This window comes from Cyclopterus lumpus, chromosome 21 (assembly GCF_009769545.1).
Source record: "Cyclopterus lumpus isolate fCycLum1 chromosome 21, fCycLum1.pri, whole genome shotgun sequence".
NCBI classification, from domain to species: domain Eukaryota; kingdom Metazoa; phylum Chordata; class Actinopteri; order Perciformes; family Cyclopteridae; genus Cyclopterus; species Cyclopterus lumpus.
The window spans coordinates 23,519,991-23,541,085 of NC_046986.1; the positions used below are offsets into that span (position 1 = coordinate 23,519,991).

At 45.4% G+C, this 21,095-nt stretch overlaps 1 protein-coding gene across 1 annotated transcript in view; it reads right to left on the reverse strand.

Annotated features, from left to right (window-relative positions):
- Positions 1–627: 627 nt before the first annotated feature.
- Positions 628–21,095, reverse strand: part of gli2a (GLI family zinc finger 2a) — a 62,152-nt gene continuing 41,684 nt past the window's right edge. Inside the window, exons 5-13 of the mRNA XM_034562400.1 lie at positions 14,447–14,648; positions 13,337–13,535; positions 11,097–11,207; positions 10,511–10,651; positions 8,288–8,437; positions 6,772–6,936; positions 6,276–6,557; positions 4,843–5,209; positions 628–4,637 (exon numbers count right to left, since the gene is read on the reverse strand). Coding sequence (XP_034418291.1) covers positions 2,341–4,637; positions 4,843–5,209; positions 6,276–6,557; positions 6,772–6,936; positions 8,288–8,437; positions 10,511–10,651; positions 11,097–11,207; positions 13,337–13,535; positions 14,447–14,648 — 3,914 coding nt within the window. The 3' untranslated portion in view covers positions 628–2,340. The remainder of the gene's footprint in view (positions 4,638–4,842; positions 5,210–6,275; positions 6,558–6,771; positions 6,937–8,287; positions 8,438–10,510; positions 10,652–11,096; positions 11,208–13,336; positions 13,536–14,446; positions 14,649–21,095) is intronic.

Here is a 21,095-nt window from a genome sequence, read left to right on the forward strand (position 1 = left end):
ATGAACCGAATTATTACCTGCATTTGAAGCTCCTCTACAGAGCTACCTGCTCCTCAGCAAACAGCTGACAGACTTGCTGTTGTTGAACATCGTGGAGCATCGATCAGCTAACGGATCCTCTTTCCCTCAGGCAGACCAAAGAGCAAAAAGAGACTTATCAGGGGGCTAGAACACGACTCCAAAGGAATAATAATGTTGCCCCATTGATTTTAATAATAAGTTTGCCATTTAAATGTAGTTATGTCAAGTGGCCAGCTATTTTTAGATGTTTAATGACGATACAAAACCAACAATTTTATTGATCAAAGTTATTGATCACACATAAGCCATAATTACTCGTCACCAAAGTGCTAGGAGATACCAATAATACTACTTCTTAAATATGGATTGGTTTGTGCAGCTCAGAATCCTCTTTATGTGTTCATATTGCTACAGTGAGTCTGCGGGTGTTTGCCCTTCCAGCCTTACTGACAGTGGTCTGAGAACATGAGGTTTCCCTTGTAACACACTGGCCCTACTGCCATGGCAACCACAGACTGCTCTATCAAAGAAGACACAACACAGGGATTTAAACAGAAAAAAGGAGATAGTTTATTTGAAATGTACAAAAGCTATATACACACACACACACACACACTCACACAAACGCGCACACACAGAGCATAGTACTAGTGAATGGTAGCATACACATAAACATTTTAAAGGCTACATAGAAATTCAGCATAACATAATACAACTGAGGGATTTACAGGCCAGGTTTGCCAATCCAGTCCGAAACAGGATTTCTTTATCAAAGTCCGTGTCCCTTCCTGGACTCTGCAGTTCATCCAGAGCCCATGGGAAGTATGTGGTGCAGCCAAGGGGGTGGTATGAATGTGTTAATTAGGATTGGATCACTACTGAGAACACACAGAGGTACTTGTATATTCTTTTAGAGAACACTATTCAGACACAGGGGTTCATAGGCCCTGATAGACTAACACAGAGACGTATCCTTGTCCTGTTCAATCATGTACCCTCGTGAGATGGGCCGTAGGGAGTTGATGCCTCTGATCCAGAGGGCAAAGAAGAAATCACATTTTACAGTGCCATCCCCGAGAGCTCAAACCATGATCAAAATGCACTTAATATCTGTGGACCATAATGTTGTACAACCACGTGTTCAAACTAAGGCTGTCAAATGCTTATTTCTGTGACTCAGTTCTAACTTCTTAGTTGAAGGGTATACATTACGTATTGAATTTCATGAAATGAAAGCAAAATGTGCTCAGAATCGCACGCCACCTTTATTCCTAAATCTATGTGTAATGGAAACTCTGCAATACAAAGACAGGCCACTGTTATGGCACTTATTTGTTTATTTGTTCTTCTGCAAGGTTGTATTAAGTGCATACATACATGTTTTTATGTATCAACTTCTACATGCATATTTTCTTTATGGTGCTGACAGTTCATTAACCTCAGTGCATTAAGTCCCTGCATGTATGGTGGTGAAGTGAACAGCGTAATAAACTGTCAGTTTGTCATAATTTACCTGCATAAAAATGACATGAATTGCTATGTTTGTCCTTCTGAGCCATGTGATAGTTATAAACCTCGTCACAAACAAAATGAAGCTTTCTCATTCATTTTCACAACATTTTGTGTTTTTTTTACACTGTTGTAAAGTCTTCACTTATCTCACATAACGTAACAAACTATAGTTCAATATTGTGAAAATATTATTTTGCAATCCACGGGGTTGGCACAAAGAAAAGAAAAATCTAGTTAAAAAATCATTAATATTTCATTGTGAATATATAGTAGGAGTCCATATGTTACTTTACCTTTGACAGCCCTAGTTTAAACATCAAAAGTCTATAGCATAATTTAAAGCAAATACCATACAGTATAATCTATACACATACAAGTCTTCATGAGAACATATGATCTGTTATCTACATGTCCATTTCCCGGTAACTCTGTTTTCATATCGTACTCAGATGTTAATGTGAACTGCTTCCAGTGCACCACTTTGTAAAAGGCTATTACACCAGCAAATACTGAATGGCAATCGTTTGTAAATGCATTTATATACCCATATATTTGTAGGTAAAATGTATGGCTTTTTAACACATGATAGAAATTGTCCTAAAGCCTAGCTATACTTACTATCATTTTGTCAAAGTAACATATTATATTCTGAAGCAAATATTACAGACAAGCATATTACTGTGGACAATGAAAAAAAAATCATGAAATAGCCAGTATTGCATTATTCAATCAGTGCTTTGTGTAGTCCATATATTCCTGATGTAGAAAGAGTTAAAACTGGATGGATGATGAGGTGTTTAATTGCTCTCAGCTTATCATGTTGAGGAACTTGCTTTCTTCAGCCAAGGCTGTGAGCATAGAGTTCATGTCACCGATGGCCATGTTGCCAATCCCTGCCGGTACAGACGGGAGGGTGACAGAGTTGCGGGGGGTTGTGAGACGTGAGGAACTCTGAGAGAGGCTCTGCAGGAGGCCGGGACTCAGGGTGCCTGACATTAGGCTGGAGTGGTCCCCATCATCTAGCATGGTGTCAAAATCAATCTGGGCATGCTCCGTGCCACCGGATCTGCTAGTGGAAGAATCCACAGTACTGCTGGAGACGTGGTTGACTCCTGGGGAGGCCATGTTGGCTGCAGCAGTGGTGTCGCTGGCAGGAGCCTGACTAGCACTGGGGGACATGGGGGCATCAGAGCTGGCTGAAGTTGGCTCAAAAATATGAATCTGACCCGTGTAGAGCACAGCAGAGTTTGGATTTGCAGAGTTGCTGTTGTGAGCTGCTGAGCCACTTGGCCTCTTTGGGCTCGCCTCTGAGGTGTCAGTACCACAACTAGGGTTCAAATCAGATGACTTGGGTATCCGGCTTGGTTGCATCATGCTAGAACCAGTCTGTTGTCTGGCAAAAGACTTGGGTTCTATGGGAGGCCTGGGTTGTAACATTCCTCTGCCTCCATTGTGGATACTGTGTTGCTGAGAGACAACACTGAAATGTTGCTGCTGATCATGAGAATACCCTTCATCCTGTGTCCTTGCTCTGCAACTTTGCAGTTCTGGAACTGCCATATTACTCCGGGTAGGTCTCACGCTCGTGCTCCCAGATATAGAATTTGGGATTGCCTCTTGGCCAAACCCTTGCTGAGGACTCATTTGCTCACTAAAGTTTGCAGTGGTGCATTGCCTCTGTTGCTGAGGCTGCTGGTGGGAGATGTTAATCGGCCTCTGGTTGATGTGGTTGTCATACCCCTGCATAGACATATTCTGACTCATAGGCACTACCTGCTGATTGCTGCCCAGGCCCTGACCTTGTCCCTGGAAGGAACCAAAATTATGCCTCTGCTGAACAACAGCTAGGTTCCCTCTCAGAGGATGCTGTTGTTGTTTGGAGAGCTTGTTAGTGGTATCCACAGTACCTGAGCTCACCTCGTTCCATTGCACCGGCATGTTGTTCTTGTTAATATTGCTGGGTGGTGCTGAGAAGGACGGATGGGAGCCACCGGGTCCCATCTGGCAAGATTGCATGTCCTGACCAGACATGGTGGCATCTGCCATGGCCATCCTCCTCTGAGCATAAAATGATGCCGGTGGGGCCATGCTTGTTTGATAGCCCTTAGTCTGATTGTTGGAATGGTAGTCCACTTGCCCCAAGTTGTGACCTGAAGGGCCAGAATTCTGGGACCTAAGGTACTGCACCACATCATCTGGAAGCACCATGTCCTCCTCTCCACCCTGCTCCCCCCCGATCATCATGCCATCCACTGCCATGTTTTCCATGGCTACATTCTCAGAAATGCTGGGTGGTCTGGGGGCAAATGGGTAGCGTTGCAGGCTGCCATCGGAGCGAGTGTAGCCCTGCATGGCCAGAGCCTGGTGGCGTTCAGCTGATGGACCATTCATGGGGTTCATGCTGTTCGTGCTGTGATAGCGCTGAACCCTAGGAAAAGACAGAGGGTCCAGAGTCGGACGACGCACTGGATCACTGGCACGACGTGGAAGGCTGCTGGGTACCTCATGGGGCATCATGCTCCGTGTGCCATATCCTACATCACTGCATCGCCGAGGCACAGTTCCAGGGTGTGGCTGATGGAATGGGTGCGACATGCCTTCCTGGGAGTCACTGTAGAGTGCCATGCGTGTCCTCAGGCTCATTCGATCCATATTGGGGAGAGGAGTAGGTGGAGCTCCACCAATGGCAGCAGCATACTTTGCCTTAAGTCGATAATGCTGAGCTGGTGTCAGACTAAGGATGCTGGGGAGACCTCCTCCGCCTCCTCCACTGACACCACCACCTCCACAGTGGCTGGCCTCGCTGGAGCGGCGAGACAGATCGGTGGAGATTGGGTCATAGGAGTCAGCCGAACTGATATTGTTGTGGCGGTTAGCACCAAACTGGGACGCCTCACTGGAGCGGCGGCTGGAGTAGCACGGTGAAATACCAGAGGAGCGGCGACTCATGGTGTAAGCTGAGCTCATGGTGCTGGTGGTGCTATCACGACGCTCATTCAGCTGGTTCAGCAGTGTTATCTCACATGAGGACAGGTCCCCCATGCGTTGGCCAGGGTACGGACCGCTTAGGTTGCTGATCACGTTGGAGTTCTCCAGCAGGGAACCTGGCAGATACAAAGGACATTATTACATGATGATAGCAACTCATTTTACAATTATTCAAATGTACAATATTTGACATACATGTGATTATAGACTGAGCATTACTGTATATGGCTAATGGATTCACTCTACATCTCGCCATCTTGCACCCTCATCACACTGTCAAGGACCTGAAATACAAACGGGTTCCCCTCCACCCACACTTACCGACTGCAGGTATGGGAGGCAGCTTCATGCTGTTTCGTTGACCCTGCAGTGGCTGTGGTGCCGAGTTGACCCAGGGGCAGGAGTCCCTCACTGTCTTCAGCCTTTCCTTTTTGATGTTCTCCAGCTTGATGGTGACCGCGCCGCCATGACCCACAGCTTTCCTCAACTGTAGCCCCACCCCAGCCTGCTGCCCCCCGGCGGTAACAGTGGAGTCAACCATGGGGCAGTCGTCCTGAGTGCTGAGGTCCCCGAAGCTGCCCCCGCTGTGCAGGGCCATCTCTACTCCACTGTCGTTGTTGTTGGCGCTGCTAAGAGGCGACGGCTCACTGCTACACGACGAGTGGCCACCAGGACTGGACTGATATGTCTGGTGGAGGATACCAGGGAGGAATTTGATGTAAGTGGAACAAATCAAACTATAGGAGCTACATTTTAAATGACAGAGCTACATTGTTAAATGTAAACAAGTAAATAAGTAATGTTCTGCCAAACTTTGGGAACACTGATAAAGATTTTCTAATCACAAAACAATTTAAAATAGAAAGTGAAATCATTAATTATATTGTGACATGCCAAGTTCAGAGAACTCCACTATGTATTCTTCAATATTAAATAATCACCACATTTAAGAGATTCTGATTGTAATGGCGTTTCAATAACTAATGTGTGTCTATCGTTCCATAATCTCATTAATCATAGATGAATTTGATTTATTTACAACAAGAAAACAAGTGGATAAAAGAAGAGTTCTGAGAGCAACAATCCAGCAGTGACATTAATTCAAACTGGACAAACATGAACTAGTCTTGATCACAGCTTGATGCTGGCACTATTTGTTCAACACACATGCTAAAACAGTCCCAGCCTCTGCATATTAATGTGACAATGACTTTTATCATCGACCGACCACAGAGGCTACTGCCAGAAAGCTTGTGGGCAGAAAAATATAGTTTTATGGTAATGTATGCGTCTCCAGACATGCATATATGGGCATCCCATATACAAAGGAGCATGTTTTACATTTGTGAAGATGGATAATCATGCAAAAAGAACTTTTTACATTGTGTCAGGATGCAGCGACGTAGCACGAAACATTCACACATCTTCCCATGCTGAGTTGTGAGACAGTTTGAGTGCTCACCTCAGTGAAGTCTGTCCATTAGAAAGGTTAACTTGAGAGAAGCAAGTTCAAGCAACAACCAGAGAGGTGAGTTAGGAAGGATGCAGGCAGTGAACCTCAGAGCAATGTTAGTAGTTGGTAAAACAGGAACACAGGTGACACTGATCAAAGTGGGACATTTCCTTCACAATGCAGTGCATCAAACTTCGAAGTCTAAATAAAAACAATCAATGTCCCGCATACAAATATTTTAAAGAATTAATAGAGAGATTTGTGTGGGATGGATTTCTTCATTGATGTGATGGGGACCCACCATAGAGTTCTCGGTCTTGATAGATTTGACTTGGAGGCAGTCTTCCACTCCTCGAGAGGTGCTGTTGGCCTCAATCCTGCCGTCCGCGCCTCTTGCACCAATCTTGGAATTTGCCTCGTTCTCGCCGTTTCCTTTGGGCGGCTGCGGTCTCGGTGGTGCGTCGCTTCGCTGTTTCTTGGTGACGTGGGCGTCGGGTCCGTGGACTGTCTTAACGTGCTTCCTGAGAGAGCTGGGGTCTGTGTAGCGCTTGGTACAGCCCGCAATCTTACACACATATGGTTTCTGCCAAAAAAAAGGATGAAATTAAATTCTATTTTTGGTTACAGCACACATAGCTGTGCAAAAAAAAAAGAAAGCATAATCATTTTTTGGTTTCATGATGGCACCCCATAGTTTTGCATAATTCCCACTAGACTAAGCACTAAGCAGACTGTGGGTCAAATGCATGACATTACGCTGAGTAAATCAGCTGATGGATGCATGTGTGTGAACATACCTCATTGGAGTGTGTGCGGTTCTGGTGCTTGGCCCGATCTGAGGCGTTGGAGAAGGCCTTGTTGCAGCCCTCGTGTTCACACACATACGGCTTCTCCCCGGTGTGAGACCTGAGGTGGGTCTTGAGGTTCTCCAAGCGGGAGTAGGCCTTTGCACAGCCCTCAAACTGCAGAGGGATGGAGACAGGCGGACAGACAGTGAGACAGGACGCCTGAGTGCTGTGCTGTTTTGTCTGCAGCTGGTTGGAGACATATTTCAGTTCTTAAAAGTAATCTACTGTTGGACTGGTGCCCGCCTACTGTGGCATGCCACACAAAAGCAAAGCAGTGCTAGTTTGGTAAAAAGGGCTGTTATGCGAAATATCTAAACTGAGTGTGAAGTGCGGTAGAGCTCTTTGGCTGGTGTGCTGTGTTGAGACAAAGAGAAGTCTGTGTTTAGCCTTTGTGTTCACTATTGCTGTACAAGCTATAATTTGGTATTCATTCTGAGCAGTCATTGTGAACATAATTGGCGTTGAAATTAAAAGAGAATCAAACAAGACTAGCTGAGAAATGGGATATGAAAGATTCTCCGCTAAAGCAGAGTTAGAGTGTTGTGAGAAGATGCTCGTAGGATTTGCACAGAGAATACACAGCCTGGTCTTATTAATAAGAACCCACGGCCCCCTGCTTGTCTGCAGATTTTAATTACACGTCCACGCTGTCAATCAGCTTTCTTCACAAGTCATCTGTTTTAATGCATTCACAAGAGAAAGCTTTGAAGCCGAGCAAACATGCCCTCAATTTGATCTTCACACAGCAAATGAAGGCTTCAAAAAAAAAACCTCTCATGATTTGGAAAATATCACTGATTCTAAGCACAAAGAAAACCACATGAACATGTTCTTTGGGCAAAGGGAGGCGTAGAGACTGGAGGGCTGCTATGAGATCTACTTCCAGTGGTTGGTCAACCATTAACCAGACGGCTAATCTTTAAATGCATGGTTGTTTTTTCAGACAATCTCTAATAACCCAGCATGTATTCTTTTTAAAGCACTTGTAAAAAGCCATATATCAAAATCATATCATTGGTAAAAACATTTAAAAAAAAAAATCATATTAACATAACAAGCACTCGAAAAGCTATTTTGTCAGGGATTTGTCAATATAGCCAGTTGTATAATGTCTATTGTTGCACTGGAGGAGCTTTGTCAAGTCTGGACAAAATAACCTTTATGATGTCATTGTGATGTCATCAGGGTCTGTCAGCGTGGGCTCAGAGACAAAAGCCTGCATTATAAATGGAGGCCGTGGGATTTGAAAGACAGGGAAGTTTAGGTAGGGAGCTTATATCAAAAGATGCAATGGGTTGCATTATGGGAAATGCAGGACCCAGTGCTTTTGAATAAAAGTTGGGATATTTCGGCCTCAGCTGCTTTGATTTTGACAATTCTCTTTTTTTTTTTATCCGCCCCCCAAAAGTTAATATTAAATTGCAGGTCAGTGAGTCAGATGATCAGTAGGTGAAGCAGTTCTTACGCTGCATTTATGCGGCTTCTCCCCCGTGTGACGCCTCATGTGGACCACCAGCATGTACTGGGCCTTGAAGGGCTTCTGCTCTCGTGAACACTCCTCCCAGCGGCACACAAACTCTTTCTTCTCACCGTGGATGTGGTCGTTGTTGATGTGCTGAGGAGACAATTCAAAAGTAAATCATCACAGTGATACAGACGTTGACATAAGTTGTCAGAATGGTGACAGGACACCAAGTGTGTGTGAGCATGTGTGCGTACTAATTCAAACGAGTCAGCAAATTCTTGTCTTTTTCCCACCAGAAGAGTCTCGCTCTTTTTACGTGTCCCCCCACCCACCCACACACACACACACACACACACACACACACACACACACACACACACACACACACACACACACACACACACACACACACACACACACACAGTGGGTGAAGATGCCATCCATTATGGCTGACAGTTATTATGCATCTGTCAACAGGAAACAAAAACCATAAAAGCTTGTTTTGTTTTTTCAGGCTGTGTGTGTCTCTCTTTCTATGTGTGTGTGTGTGTGTGTGTGTGTGTGTGTGTGTGTGTAACTTCCTCAGATCCCAGTAAAAGTGATCAGGAAGAGGATAACCGACTTGTTTTCCTTACTTTTAATGGATCAGGAAGTGAGGGACACACAGTTTCCTGTGCGACGCTTAAACTTAAAACTTTTTGGACCAGCTAGTGAAGTAGTTTCAGACAAATTACAATGCAAACCTTGCATCAATTGTAATTCTCATTTAAATGTTCCATCTACATTGCAAAATGACACACCTTTCTTTTTTGTCCTTTTAAAATGAATCATTAGACTGCTGGAGAAGGAGGCAGTCAGTTACTGCTACTGCAATGTGGCGACATACGAGAGAAAAACACGAGTGCCTTCACAGTTATCGTCCTCATTAAGCTCTCAGACACAACAGGTTTTTATCAAACTCAAAAGACTTACATTGCAGAGGAACCACTGTTACAGACATACACACACGGTTCTGAACAGACACACCAAAAAACCACACGCAAATATCCACACACCCAGAGGAACCACTTTGTTTCCTGAAGACATAGAGGCCCACAACGCTCCACTTATGTGGCCACTTCTCCACCAGCACAAAGGCTCAGTGGTTGTCGATTCCGCTGAGATCTATTTTGGGTGAAGGAGGAGAAATGGAAACGAGCAGAGGCCTCTATTTTCAGGTTGCACACTACTGTGAATCCATCATCTGGGGGCTCTCGACACAGGATTACTTTGGTTAAGCAGAAGCCAGAACAACCCGCAGGTGTGTGTGTTTGTCTTCTGATATTAACCTTGTGTGAAACCCTGGCTGCGCTTAGGGAGATGCTGTCAGGAGTTTTTGCAGAGAAAAAAAGCCTAGATTTCTTTTTTTAAGTTCATAGAAAGCAGAGGCCTTTAAATAAAAAACATCGTCCTGCGAGGAATTAAAAATGCGTTGGCCTCACATTGTCCACGATCAAACCGGCTCATCTGCTAGCCTACTCACTAATCCTGGCAAGCTCTCAAAGAGTTTTGGCTAGGGAGCTGGAGTTAGGGCAAAAGTTCTGAAAGGTAACTCTGGTCCTGACTTGCAGCCGCCCATGGCAACACGTTCCCCACCTCTCCACATCCGTCTGTGGGTCTGCGAACTTGACACTTGCCCGTCGCTCCGGCGTGATTGGAAAAGAGGGGGAGCGTGAGGTTCCGTAACTCCAGAGCTTCTGGCATGACGATGGATTTACGGCCGGCTCTGTGGGCTTCAGTGGTGGGGGTGGGGGTAGGTGGGTGTTGCTCGGAGTAAGAGGTTAGGGGTTAGGGGTCGTGGGGCTGAGGGTTTGGCGGGTGGGACGTGGGGGCACAGCTGCAGGGCTTGGGCTTGAATGTGGCGAGAGCCGACAGGCTCATTAACGTTGCGCGTGTCAACACAACAGGAAAGGATCAGTTAATGGACGACTTTCTGACTGGGGCTTAATCGCCATGGATTTAATGAGGAGCAGGAGAGCTGTTTGAACTTTTCACTTTTTACACAAACAAAACGCAATGTTTCTGATGGCACAGTTTGGAATTTACTTTCACCATGGAAACTCGTCATGTCGATGACGGCACCAAGAATAGCAAGATGAAACATCCCCGTGAAAGACTTGGCATTGGACCGTTTCCACTCCTCGCTGTTCGGTTCAAAGGGCTGTAATAAAACGGAGCACTCACATGAACAAGCTGGTCCTGGGTGTCATACTCCTTGGTACAGCCCTCCCAGTGGCAGTTGGTCTCGTATATAGCCTCGGGCTCCTGTTTGCACTCGTCTTTATCCAGGTCCTCACTCAGGTCCAAGATCCCCCCACAGTGGTCCTGGAGAAAGAGGACAGCACTTTGTCAGAACAACACTGATGTGTGCATCCAGTATGAATAACTCAAATATAAAGATACAGACACAGTCTGAAACTGTGTTCGATATGCCACAGAAGCATTCTGTAGTGTGTTGCATCTCTCTTATCTGGTGCTTGATCCTAATGAGTTGGTGCCTGATCTCGATGCGTGACAACACCTTTAGGCATTGATTAAAGCTGCATTCTTATTCGCTACCTATAATCAATAAGAGCTAAATTGCAGTTAGGAGGGGACTATTTTTGTCACTGTAAATGGCTGAAGGTGTGATAGAGATAGCTATTGTATCAACAAAAAAGAATCTACGCATATCAAGGACATGAAGTAAATTCTCCAAGAAAAGGAAATCAATCATGGTTTGGATTGTGCAACCTGGAAAAGTTATACTTAAGTTGTTTGATTGTCCTACCTGAGAGGATGGTGAGATGGGCAGCGGACCCTCTGCCTCCGTCTTAACCTTTGACCTCTTGGTGGTCAATGGGTTGACTGTGCTACTTACTGCTGGGTCTCCACTGGCATTCTGAAGGATGGACAAGATGGACTGGGTTTAATTGAAATTATTTTACTGTATTTTGAAGCAGGAAAGGAGGCAGAATAACATCATTTTCAACCATGTTCCTTTTGACATTCATGCATATAAATTGAAGGAAACCAAAAACAACCAATCACAGACACAACAACTCACTCATTCATACTCTATCAGTGAATCATTCCATTAATCATAATACATTAGCCCACCCACTCATTCTCCTATTAATTTGATCACTGCTTTAACGATCTCCACACCAGCGGCAGTTGGGAATCCGATAACAGAATCAACGAGATACCGCGCAATGGTTTTTTGGCTCACTAGCCACCACAATGAGATGTGTGGAGTCCTTGCTGCGCCAGGCACAGCGGTCCATAAGTCAGACTGGGACCCGCCGCCGAGACTAAACAGTTTAGACTGCTTTATGATCGCCAAAGCCACAAGGAAATATGAAAGAAGAGGAGTTATTGCCCTCGGTAGAGGGGGAAGGCGGCAGGGTCGGGGATTGTGGGGTGAGAGAGCTTTGATCTGCCAACAGATTCTAAGACGACAACATACAAGGCCTGTTAAAGCTCTAATGGACACGAAAAGAAAGGAAAGTTATCAGACGTAAAGCAGCTGAGAAATTATTCTGCGTGTGTGCGTGTGTCTGTGTATTAAGGTTCATTGGAGGGGGTCCAATACAAAAGGGGGGTCTCCTAATCCCACCCAGACGCTGCAGTGCAGTTCGGCAATTCTGGGGGCCTCCATGATTCATTCAGTTGGCTGAAAACCAAGAAGGAAACATGGTTCTGATCACCGCTGAAACGGAGCCGTGTGTTTGTGCACGTGTGTGAACCGGGCTGTGTGTGTCTTGTTTATGTGCGTGTGTGTCTTGTGTGTGTGTGTGTCTTGTGTGTGTGTGTGTGTTTGCATGTGTGTGTGAGAGTATGCAACAATGTGCAAACACACACTCCTGATACTCTTGTGTGTGTCAGTAGACTCCGTGCTGACACGGAGCTGGAGGCAGCAGATAGCAGTGTGAGGCAGAGTGATTCACTGAGTGGGAAGTTTACACTACGTTACGCTGTGGTGTACACAGAGGGCTGATAAAGAGACCGGGGAGACAGTAGGAAGTAAGACAGATGGCACTGGGTGGGAGCCTCATGCATATTTCTGACTTGAGACAATTTACAACAAATACTTCATTCACGACTACTTGTAAATTTAGGCTGCATATAATTCAGTTCCTTCGTCCTCAGTTCTGAATGAGTGCGAGGACAATTAGTCGATTTGTTGATTGACATAAAATGAACAATCAAAACCGTCATTTGATTACTTACGCCTGATTCCAATAGTAGTCAGTTCAATATATTGCTTTTAGGCCTATTTGTTGGAGAAAAGTATCCGTTTAAAGATGTCACCCGTTGGCTGTGAGCTTGTGATGGGCATTTTCTAATGAAGAAAATATATACATATATTTGTTGTCCTTGTCGTTCAACAATCCGTAATGTTTATTTTTTAATGTCTCATTGTTTTCCATTTGCAAACTTAGACAATATTGTCAAAACTACTGAATCGCTATACAAATCTCTTTAAATAAATCTCACTGACCACTGTTTCCCCGGTTGAAAAACACAGAGCCACTTGGAGTTGTACCGATACAATACCAGTATCAGAAAAGCCAGAGATACTAGAATGCTGGATCGGGTATTGCCGAGCACTTGAGTCTGTGCACCGATCCGATATCACGTTACCACATCATTTATCAGCTCATCTACGCTACCTCCCCCGATTGCTATTGCACATGTGCAGCTCTCACCAAAGATGAGAAAGAAGCAAGATGGCTCACTCCTTAGCTACTTTCAGCATTGATTTCTTCCCCCGAAGCTAACAATAGAGCCATCTTGCTTCTTCCCCATATCTGTTGAGGGATGCACATGTGGTACTTGGTATCAGCTGTTAGATCCGTTCAATGAAAGCCTCAATCTAACATTCACATTACTCATCCATATAAATGGGCTCTAAAGTGAGAAAGATTGAAAGTATATATGCCCTTGAATTTGTGCATATTATATTGGTGTGTAATGCACATTCTATACAAGTGTAACAGCCAAAGATTCAAACGCTCCCATTCCTACCTGGTTTGCTTCAGAGTTGGAGCTGTTGTGGGAGGTGGTCATAGGTGAAGCAGTGAGGGGGTGTTGGCGGGAAGAGAAAGAGGACGCTGACGGTTGAATGAGAGGAGGAGTGTGGCCGAAGGCGTTGAGACTCCTCTGCTGGGACAACAGGTGCTGGTACGCCACAGGGTTGATGGGATGAGGGAAGCTGAACGAGGGACTGAGCAAGAGAAAAAGAGAGAAGAAGTCATCCTATGGTAAATATGAATAGATCATTTTGTCTCGTGGCTAATAATCTAACATCAGTCTCACCATGTGCTAGGCTACTAGCATACTGATTGGCTGCAAATAGGATGCTTGGAGCATGTAGCATCACCTAGCAGTGTGAGCTATAGCATACTAGTTGTTATACTGGTAATTAAAACAAATCCCACTAAAAGACCAACACGTACCGTCTTCTCAGTACTTTCGGATTCTCCTACCAATTAGTTTTTACTGAACAGGAACATTTGAGCAATTTCCTTAAACAGCTGGGCGCTGTAGTTTTTATTATTCCTGACTCAAACAGGAGTAAAGAGCTCCTTTGTTGGCCGACGTCTGGTCATCGAGTCAGCGTGTAAAGTTCGGCCCTTTGGGTTAATGACAGTCCCACTCAAGTACCACTCACGGCGAGTGCCTGTACATATTCAGAGGAACCCGTAGTTTATTCAGCCATTGTTAAAAAACAAGCCAACAGAACTTGCTAGTGCGTTAGCTAACTTACAGAGAAGAAGAGAATTATTCTGCCTCCACCCACGAAAATACATCATCATGTCGACTAACACACGTGCCTGTCCACTTAAGGGTTTTGGCTTTACTGGATACACATACGGTTGTACTTCAAAAAGTAGAACTTGTTAAAGTACTACTAATTATTGTCAGTGGTTAAGTCTGCATCTTTGGATTCCAGTAAAAATAGTAATATAAGCTAGATATCGAGTTTTGTTTAATTGAATACTATGAACTAGTAATAAAAAGCTTTTTTTACCGGTATCTTTGATGGAAAGGGTACATTCCTGTAACTGTGCGTATATGCATGTTGGAGAATTGTTGGATATGTTGATATATATATATATATAATTGTCTAAATACCTGATCCCTCCGACTGAAAGGTGCCCATACGAGCTGCTGGCGGCCGAGCTGGAGCGGGAGTTGTTGATGTAGGCCACCAGGGAGTTGGGTGAGGTGCGGATCATGGTCTGCAGGTCAATGCTGGCGTCTGACAGCGGGGAGATAGACAGAGCCCTCTTCCTGCTCAGTCGGGGAGTCAGCCGGGGGCTGGAGAAACGGGAAACTGGACACAGACGCAAGGAGACACAATAGAGACAAGGTCAGCCATCTTGGCATTGCTACCTGGATGGACGGCTTCACAATGAATTGGACCACATGATGTCTAACATGCAGACAGGGCTGAGAGTCACCAGGTTGCAGAGCACACGTGTAGATTCCTCGTACTTCCACTAAACCTCTGCCTGGCCTCGATAGAGACCAGCAGTTACCCTGGACCGTGTTGGAAGAAACATTGTCGAGCCTTCTAGTAGAGGTCACATCCATGCTAAGCCACACTCTATCTCCTGCATCTCTCTCACACTGATCCCCTATTTAACATTTGCGTCCTCTTATGCATAATGAATCGCCCCCAATCATTCTCAGTAATTGCCGTGATAGCAATCTCTTTCAAACCGCTGTTCTTGGGCAAGTTAAATGGAGGCAATTTAAACAAATTGATCTCGGAATACCATTAAAAAAATAAAAGAACAAGGCTGACTCACAAAAGGTAGCGTTCACGGCCTTCCGCTGGACCTGGCTGGTGCACTATTTTCCCATTCTCATAGAAAAAGAGTACAAGAAAATGACGGGGGAGACTACATTCCCATGGACCTGGAGAGAAGGCTATTTGTTTTTCCATTCATACTGATAGTCCATAATTCATGTGTATTTATTTCTTTTGCATTTCTGGGGAATACGTCTCTCCCACTCCCACGGACACAGAGCTCTAGTTGGGACCAACAGGTGCTGCTTTGAAAGCAGGACCGGCATGTGTGTCTTTGTGGACGCGTGTAATTAGGTCTTACAGCAGACATCATCAGAGGCGCGAGAGGCAGGAAACTCCTAATGGGCCCATCACAACTCACCTACGCACACATTTGCTGCACGCCAGCTTCGCCGCTGTCAATGTGTAGTCCACACCCCGGCTTAGCTGGTGGAACTCACAAACCCTCCAGCAAAATGAGTCCAGGCACCGCCATAATCACCGCGCCAGACCTACAGCCATAAACCAGGATCTTACTTCCAAAACTATTATGTTTGGAGGTGGCGAGTTGTAAAGCAGAGGCATATGCACTTAGTTAAAAAGGCCCCCGGGACGACAGACGGCGGACGACAGTAGTTTGGGGCCTGGAAAAAGAAAAAAAGACTGGTGGAGATGATAGAGACGGGTATGAAAGAGTTGGCAGAAACAACAAACGTTCTTCAGGAATGTGCGTCTTTAGGGCTAATAAATAAATGTTCCTTCTTTGTTTAGCTACGTGGAAGAGTAGGTATGGAGTAAAGGAGGGAGATGGGAGGGGAGGAACAGAGGCAGGCGATCCTCCACTCGGCCCCGTCATGAACGAGGACTTCATTCTGATGAGCTACGCATGGCATACGGCGCAGCAGCAATAATTAGCAATTTATTTTGCAGTGAGGCGTGCTTGCCGTCTTGCCAACAGATTTAATGGGAGATACGTGTATTAATATTGCCCCTTTATTAAGCAGGAAACAGGCCTCATCGCCTGGCGGCGTGGTAGCCTGGCGCCTGCCTCACGCTTCTGGGCACCGTGCCCAAAACACCGCCCTCCGCCTCCGTCGTCAAAACCACCCCCTGAATCTATAAATCCACCTCAGCTCCTATGTGCCTATAATGTCCGTTCTTCTAAGAGTGTGAACAAGCTTGCTTTGTTTTCTCTCAGCGTTGTTGTTACTGGTCTAACCTACTTTTACCTGGAGCAAATGTTGACACAAATGTGCGCCCACAACTCTCACCACTTGGTAAAGGAGTTGTTTTATAGGTGGCGCTTATAATTGAAAGGGTGAGCAGGTTCCGGCAGGGAGTGAATAAACAGATGTTACACAGGCCATGGCGGCGCAGCTGTATGTGGTAACCTAGCATGTGTGTGTGTGTGTGTACGTGTAATATGGGAGTGTGTGTGTGTGTGTGTGTAGGACTGCATCATGGGCTGGTTGTAATTGTGGGATCTGGATTTATATAGAGAGTCATAATTACAGGCGGTCCAGTGCACATCGATACAGTCAAGTAAAAAAAAAAAAAAATCAAACAGGATGGGAGTGAAGAGAGTGTATATGTGTGTGTGACTATTTTAAGCATTTGCCCTTTGCCATTTTAACTGAAATGGCTTTGTGGAAAATGAAAACCCTTTAATTGGAGGGCTAGCTGTCGGTGTCATCCCGGCCCGAGCACACGGAGCAGCTCCTTGCAGGCAACGCAACTGCTCCCCTAATACGCTGTGGGGACTGTATGGTTATTTCTCAGAATAAAGAGTTAATACAATTCAAATGTAAATCTTTTAAATGCAGCAAATTCCAGTATTTACTGTATATAAACATTGAATTGAATGGGATCCCGATCTATTTGAGTCAGTGGTACTGATCCTGATATCAGTAAGCACTGATATCGGGCACTGATGGTTTTGCACAGGTTTGTGTGCACACAGTTCAGTAAACCCTCTGACCAAGACACCACTGAACCACTGGGGGAGTTCAAGTTAGTAACATCACACAGGTGATCATGAATCAATCATGATAAAATTTCTTCACAAAAAAATGGATACCAAGATATGTCAAATCCTTACGCGAGCAGAAAGCTTGCAGGTGAAGCAGGCATCACCAAAGTGAATGAATAGGAGAACCCCCCCCGCCCACCACCTCACTGCAGCTTGAGTCCGTGCCAGCAGGGCCCCAGGCCTCCACATCTTGAGCCAGCCTAGCCACCCCACAGGCCGGCCGCACTGGGACAAATGTTTATTTTCCCTGCTAAAGCTCACTAATAATAACACTGTGAATTTTATTAGCGAAGCGGCTCGCGCTGAATCCTCTATGAGCCCGTGTCCAGCCCAAAGCCGCCGTTGTGTTTGCCAGTGTGTTTAAGCACACACTTCCAGCCATGTGCTCATGAACCAACATATAGTTAAGTGCTTGTGTGTGCAGTCTGCCCCCCCCCCCCTCCCCCCACCTCCGGACCCCCTCACCACCACATCAGTACACAGATCTATCTCCCTCACTCCCTCCACTGCATCAACACTAAAGCCTTTTTCCTCGGGATGGCACACATTTACTTTGGCTGCTGCTTTTGTCGCGGGAGCTTCAGCGTTTTCCCGCAAGCCGCTCTGATATTTCTCTGCCCACCCACCCCTTCCATATACAAACAGTCTTTTGAATGCCTCCCAATGTGAAATACCATAATGGGACTTTATTGATACTTACAGTAGTGGTGGTGTACCAATGCTAATGCTAACCATGTTAACCTTTTCATTCATATGGGTTCAGACACCAGAATATTAATATGCATTAATTGAAGGTGAGAAGACTTCTCTGACAGAAACTAATGGAATCTATAAAAGTCAACTCTTCTCCGATTTAGTCTTAAAAGGGAACTACGCCCATTTTCAAAATTAAAAATTCATACAAGTATTCCTATGGTCTAACAGTATTAGAAAACATCAACAGCTTTCTCCCAAACTAGAGTGCTAATGCTGCGATCCATTGCCACAAATCAACTGGATGGAAATGACAGCTTTCGTTTTGTCCCAGCACTTTTCACTTCACAAACCCCGACATAAAACACTACAAAAAGTCAAAATTCATGAAAACATAATTATGCTAACAGTTCACTGTATGCACAGGCATTTTGCTGTCACTTCAAGTGTATCAAAGTCGGCTAACTCAGACTATACGGGTCTTGCACAAGTTTCCGATTTTAATGACCGTTCTATTTAACTTTTCCATGGCGGAGGTTGTTTTTGTTCCAAGTTTTGATAACAAAGCACTATTACAACTTACATTAGTGATGACATCAAGTATAAAGTGTGAAACTGCTCCATACTCGATGAATTGTGAAATATGTTCTCGATGATACTGAGAGCACACAGGGGGATGTAAATTATAGAGCATTAGCAATAGAATGAAGCACTTTTGGGCATAAACAAGAAAAGCGTCACCATAGACTTCCTTTTTGAGAGAGTAACTCATGTTCACAGATACTGGTCGGACATTCTAAGGTCATGGAACTAACATTTAGGACATCTTTATTTAGGAGGTGTCCCCCTTTAGAATGTTACTTTTTGGCCTCAAATGGCATTGAGAGCAAATGATCAGTGGAACATTGAAGTCATTGCAGGAATTCCATGTGGGATCCTGGACTTAATCCTCCAATTGTTACAACAAAGATCTTCCACAAATGAACATTTAGTTTTTCAAGTCCAAAGGAAATCAGCTTGTTTTTAACTCATTTGAAACAAGGCTCACACATGTGTGATTTAAGAACATTTTAACCAACATTTTCTTTTTTCTTTATCAAGACAAGATGACAGTACTTGATTTAGTGACGTGTTGCTCTTTGGAACAAAATGTATTGTTGTTGCTTTAGTCCAGTTTGCTCATCTCAGACTCCATTTTCATCAGATAAGAACAGGACATGATTGATGTGTGAAAAACACAATCCAACAGCGGCTTACAGAGGCAGCTAAGCGTTTCAGCGAGGCCTTTCGGGTGCTGGCCAACGCCATGTTTGCCTAGCAGTCCTGTCCATCACTTCTGTGGGAGCAAAACCCAGCAAGGGGAGTGTGGATCTTGAAACAGTCAGACTCAAACAACCATTCTGCTGCGTAGGTTTGTGTTATTACTGGGAACATGAAAAGAAATTCCACCAAAGTCTGTGGCAGTAGTAGTTGTGGCACTTCAAACAACATCTTCCTCATATAACGAAGAGGAGAGAAATTCCTACGTTTAAGTGTCTGACTTAAGGCAAACCCAACAGTAAATCCTAAAAATTCAAAAGTGGGACCTGTAGCTCTCACAACCACCATCCCCCAACCCACCCTGACACATGTGTCCACAACATTTCCACAAGCACACAGCAGCACTCAGTGTTTCATGGCTCAACCGTAAGCCTCAATTCACTTATCCAGAGGTAGAAGGGGGAGGCGGGAGGAGCCATATGGGTTCACTGAGGGCTCCCAGTTTTTGCGGTGGGTCTGCTGAATATTATTGCATAAATTGATTTTTAATATGGGTTTTAACTGCGCTGCTTTCCAAAACTAACGCTGAGGGATGAAGCGCATATTTGCCACCTCTGCCACTACTCCTCCTCCCACACTCTGGCAGTAAATGAGGGCTTTGATTCAGGCTGGGGCTGCCCGCGGTGACCATTAGCTGGCCGCCCTGGTCAATACGGGCCTTGTGTCTCGAGGCCGCAATGGAAGAGCCTCCAGGCTGGCAGAGTGGCCTAAACCTGACCACATGACTCCTAGCACGGTCCAACACTAAATAAAAGCTGCCGGGACGGCGGCAGCAAGTGTGGACGCTGCGTAGAGCGGAGGGGGTTGCGGCTATTTGAGCAAACAGCCTCGCCAAACAAGTGCGGGCGAGTCAGGACAGCGGCGGTCACTGAGGTGGCTGGAGCTCGAGAAGCAAAAGCTGGAGGAGGTCGGAGAGGTGGTCTACCGTTTCTGCAAGGCCCGTAGCCCGTCCATTTCAGCGGCAGTGTGGTTAACAAAGTGATTGAGCTCATTTTAAAGATGCATTGCAACCGCGCTTCCGCATCGGAATCAGTTCCTTCCCTCTCCGTTGTGTTTTCCTACCTGTGCTTGAGGACGGCTGTCTTTGCGGTGTCAGGCATTGACTTTGTGACATTGTAGCGGACCGATTTGTTTTTCTTTCTTTCTCTGGGTTGGTGGTTGGACGGGACGAAAGAAAGAGCGAGCCGGGTGGGCGTTGGTGCCAAGTGGAGCATCGAAATGGCTGACTTTCACGGACAGATTTCCACTCTGTGTGCTTTCTGTTCCCCATTCATGAGGGCTGAAGGTTTCTTGGATGCGTTTCGGTGTTGAGATCAAACGCCTGTTCTGGTGCCGGATCGTCATCTTGATAGAGGGCCCGGGTTCTAACCGGCATGAGCGAACAGGCTGGCCTCTGTGAGCTTGTGTGCAAACACGTTTGAGCATTGGCCTGCCTTATTTGCCTGGCTGTTCAATTTTTGTGTGCACCCCTGTGTGTGTGTGTAAGCTGCCTCATCCCCGTCGTTCAGTGGACAGCCGTGCAGCCCACGAGGTTAATCTCTGCCTTAACTGCCCGACAAAAGAAAGTGCAGACAAAAAGGTCTCAGAGCAACACCCCTCCGCCTTGAATGGACAAATTCTCCTCATGCTGTTCTTTTTTTGCAGTTACCCTGGATTTGTTTTGTAGGATGTTACTCAGTGGGAATCACACCTGAAACACCATCAGAATGAGAGACTCTTAGTGAACACTTGTATTTACGAGCTCTTGGGCTTTTAGTGTTTATGCACGTTCACTCTCAACTAGCCGCGGCCCATACGTGCAAGTCTAAAGAGCTCCACCAGCTTTGATGTGGTGAACTCTTCCATGAAAAAGCCTCAGGAGGAAGAACCAGAGGATGTATCAACATGCCTGGTGCTGAGAATAAAAGACAAGATAGCTGTTAAGTCTGGCTGTTACTCTTGTACCA